At 39.6% G+C, this 4,527-nt stretch overlaps 1 protein-coding gene across 1 annotated transcript in view; it reads right to left on the reverse strand.

Annotated features, from left to right (window-relative positions):
- Positions 1-4,527, reverse strand: part of LOC119581870 (disintegrin and metalloproteinase domain-containing protein 11-like) — a gene marked incomplete at its 5' end in the record, with an annotated part of 193,377 nt that overhangs the window by 43,349 nt on the left and 145,501 nt on the right. The window contains 2 exon segments of the mRNA XM_037930027.1: positions 1,372-1,483; positions 2,632-2,830. Of these exon segments, the coding sequence (XP_037785955.1) occupies positions 1,372-1,483; positions 2,632-2,830 (311 nt within the window).

Genomic DNA, 4,527 nt, shown 5'->3' on the forward strand with positions numbered 1-4,527 from the left:
TGTAATGGTAGTAATAAAAAAAGATAATCTAAATATTTGCTATGCTATTTTTAGACTAAGATCTTACTGACCTTAGGCACAGGGAGAAATTTTTGTGGACTACTACTGACCTGTAGCACAAAGCCATGAACGCAAACGCAAAGAACACCCCGCCCATTCCCGACACCAATCCCACCACGAGGAACACGGTGTCACTTCCCTGCTGCCCAACTGTGACGTCACAAGAGAGCCGCCACAGTCATTGGAACAGAAGACGCGAGACGCATTTGAGGGTAGGGTTTGGGAGTACAGTCGGTGTGATTATAGATGGATTGAGTGATTTTTGTGCCCACAATCACGGGTTGTGCCAGCCAGGGTCAGATAGTAAGGCCACACGAGTGGTAATCAGGATGGCGTGGTGATGGTGATTCAACCAAGATGGCGGTTGTAACCAAGATGGTGGACCGAACAAGATGGCGGACCAGGCGAGTTGTTGTGAGGGGTAGGACACACAGCCACACACCACGCAGGGCGGGAAGAGAGCGAGGGGGAAACACAGGTGAGAACATGGACTCTCACAATAAAGCCCTTCACATAATATCTAGCATGTCAACATCATATCATTGCTTGTGTCCTGGCAACCCATCACTGGCTTTTAGGACCCAGAGATATCTAGGATTTCTTTTCTCGCTGGACAATAACCGAGCTGGAAGCTTACCATCTAAAGCTGTCATAAACCACTGAATCAACAAATACGATCAAAGTCGATCTGACTGCCCAAGGACAGCTTTATATCGTGAGCTTCCGTTCGTCAATCATGGGTCGAGCATGAAATACACACTGAACATGTAAATTTTCTTGCCACATCGCAGAAAGTTGCAAGCTAAGTATGAGAATACATGAAGAGACAGAAGCACCAATCAGCAACCCAATGAGCTGAAAGTAGGTGAAAGACATCATAACAGCTGTAGGTGTCCCGTGGGGACAGACGACACATTGACGCAATCCACAGATGTTCCACAGATGTTCAACACAAGAGCTTCAGTCACACGAATCCTTGCCTGATCCACAACACCAATCACCCTTCATGACTTCAAGTGAGAGAAAATGCTCTCGTTCTTTACAGGCATACAATATATATAAACAAAATACAAGGATGTCAGGAAAAGAACATCAACGCAATGTACTGCAATCTGCTGCATTTGCTTGCAATCAGAATGACTGTTACCAAGGATCAGACAAAGAGGGGAGGGGAAGGGGGGTAGGGGGAGTTGCCAGTTGCCACAGCCAGGCAAATGCTCCTACCAATCCATCTACAGTACGTAGCGAGGGAGTTATTTCTCATCAACGAAAATACATGGCAAAAGATACGGGGGATGTGTGTGCGAGTACCTGTAGCAAACTGCTATTAGAGTAAAAAATAAGAACACGCCTCCAACTCCGCCTACTAGCAAGAGGACCATAGCCACTCTCCCAAGGCCCTGGGACTGATCGTTTTTGATCGCTGTCGGGGATGTACAAGAAGCGGGTTAAAAAGGTAAGGCAGGCTCGAAGGGGTTTTCTCAATGCTCTTGATACACACATACGCTCTCACAAGAAAAAAAAAGAGATCCACACAGCAACGTCTTGTTGGCTTTTTTTTATTTTTCAAACTGATACTCTAAGAAGGTTCTAAGGGATATTAGTTATTAAAAATCTTAAAAGTTTTCACCTCTTAGAAACAAAGCCATGAATTAAATCTCTGTGGTGTATATGAATGACCATTTGAAATTGATTGTGAGAATTCCTTATCATGGGAATAACCAGTCACTACATTTTTGTGCAAATATTTATGATCAATTATCAGAAAACGTAGAGAATATTCCATGCACTTTTTAAAAAAATGCTCTTTTCATTTTTAATGAAACATGAGTTACGTAAAACCAATTAAATTAGAACAAATTCCAAAAGGCTTGGGCATATAACCACAATGGAGTTAGTGTCAAGTTTTAATTCATAACTAAATAAGTTTTCAAGAGCAAGTCAGTCACATCTGTACTGAAATGGAAAGTCTCATTCACAATCTGAGAAAGTCTGAGAGAATCAAACTTTAAGATTCTTAAATACAAGAGTTCACAGTGACATCATATTCACGTCATAAATACTCTGGCAATATGAATACCATCCTCTGCTTTGTGAAATCCAAAAAAACTATAGGGATGAAAATCTGATAAAAAAGTTAAAATGATGAACTTTGGACATCAAATAATCATTGTGTACTGTACGAGGATGAGAGAACAAATGTTCAAGATCCATAACAAGAGAACCCCTTTTCAGGTCTGAAAAATGAGCTAAAGTGATAACATGAATAGAATATATACAAGAGAGTCTACAAAAGCCTCCCATAACCGAAAAAGAAACCCCAGAGGTTCTAAAAACAAAAAAGTCCGAAAATAAACTAAACACTCAATATCTTGGTCTCTTAAACCAACCAAGAAAATGAGTCAAACCTTCATATAAAACCCTGGACCAAAGATAAAACAAACAAACAATATATATACCATAAACTCTGTACACAAATTTGTATATGTATAAGCTCAATCAAAACTAATAAGTCAACATTACCAATATAAAAGTGTTGTTGTTCAGCAACTGCCGAACGTTCAAGCTCACCATATTGAATGTTTCTTCCTTGCACAATGTTCCAGGCGCTTGTCGGGGCTGCCGCTGTGGTCTTGCCCATGGGGTGTGGGTAAGGACTGCCGGGTTCGGGTGGGTAGGGGGTGGTGTAGATAGAGCTGTTGTCGAAAATGGAGCAGTCTGCCCCTGTCCAGCCCCGGTTGCAGTAACAGGAATTCATATTGGAGCACACCTGTTAATGTTGTTTTCGGTCAGCTCGCGAACCCTGTTTTGGCAGTGACTTAACCAATGGCTGGGCTCTCCATCCCTGAACTATTTTTACCATGTGGAAGGCAGTCTCGTGGTGTGATAAGGCTAATCATTTGCTAATAATTACATCCTGGTCCTCTTTGTCATTTGTTTAACCGTACTAGGATGTGTTACACCTAATTTTGGTGAATTATGAATTTCTGCGAGTCTGTAATGTATCTGCATACATTTCAACTGTTATACTTAACTATCTGGTATTGCAAAATACAGCAATTAAGTACATTCCTCCAAGTTTAAACAGCTGGCTCTTTATATCAACAGGTACTGAAGTTAATTTAGTTAAATAAATCAAATTTGCATTTCAAATCTAAATTTACTGCTAATAAGAAGTAATTCTAAGGAAATATTCAGCACTTTATCATTATTTTGCTCTTGAAGAAAATATAACTAATTGAAAAAAATCAACTTTATTACACATTGAAAGGCAGCTTACATGAATGTTCTTCACTGTAGCAAAACTTAGCCATCTTGAACCACCCTCTGACGCCAAATGCAAAAATGCCTTTCAAAAAACGTGACCCATGACCCGCATGATTCGCCTGGCATCACCTACAGGACCTAGTTTCTTTTACAATGACTACTGAGTGCATAGTTCTAATAGATCAGGGACTGAGCTATGACCTTGGAGTGTCAACGGAACTGAATAAGGGAAACATGACATCACTGCCTGTTGTGTAATTCAGGGATGCTTGTCTCTCCAATATTGATTCCTTTAAGCCATCTGCACTAAGTATTGGGTGCGTTCTCGACAGATATAGAACCTCTAGGAAAGCATGCATGTTTCTTTATATATATATATTTTTTTTTCAACCTCAATTTGGCTTTGGGTAGTCCTGTCGATAAGCCTTAAGGATATGTTTTCACCCTTAATTAAAGCATGAGTTTTTTGAGTGAGAAGTGAGGGCCAGTGTGCTGCCTGTCTTCACTGAACGCATCCAATGTGTCTTGAACTTCCTAGACATATGGCAAAAACCAAAGTCTTGTATTGGTTATAAATTCAATGTGATTTAAAAAAATAAAGAATGTGGATAAGGATTATTTATCATTTGTATACTCATGATTGTTAACAACGCTTGGGAACCATTTCATATGGTATTTACCGTGAGAGTTGAAAAACAGTGAAGCATTTCCTTTTAAAATGAATTACTGAAATTTTCTTATACAACAATACGAATATCTAAACTACAGATCAAGCGATCCATGAATCCTAACGCCTTAAGATATTGTGATGAAGATTCGTCACATATTCACCATCAGAAATAGACTACGAGTGAAGTAGATGAATCTACATGTTGGACAATCATGTGTGTACTTTCTACGGCTTTCAACAAGCTTTCAAATGAAATTCAGTGAAACTACCGTACTGAAAGTGAGAAACTGAAGCCATATAAGCAGTGGTATTTGTGCTCTTGAATCCGCCTTTCTATATTACCTTACCTGGTGTAGTATCACCCATCATATCAAACACTCTGAAATATACTAAGTATACGCGAAATACTTTTGTATTTTGTTCTCTTCTTTTCTATGTTAAAAGACCTACAAAAGTATGCGAGCTGTTGCTAGTGCATACATCCTAACATCTGTCTTGGTGTCTATTAAGTTCATCTGTTGTACACATCA

Source organism: Penaeus monodon, chromosome 15, assembly GCF_015228065.2.
Source record: "Penaeus monodon isolate SGIC_2016 chromosome 15, NSTDA_Pmon_1, whole genome shotgun sequence".
Taxonomy (NCBI): Eukaryota; Metazoa; Arthropoda; class Malacostraca; order Decapoda; family Penaeidae; genus Penaeus; species Penaeus monodon.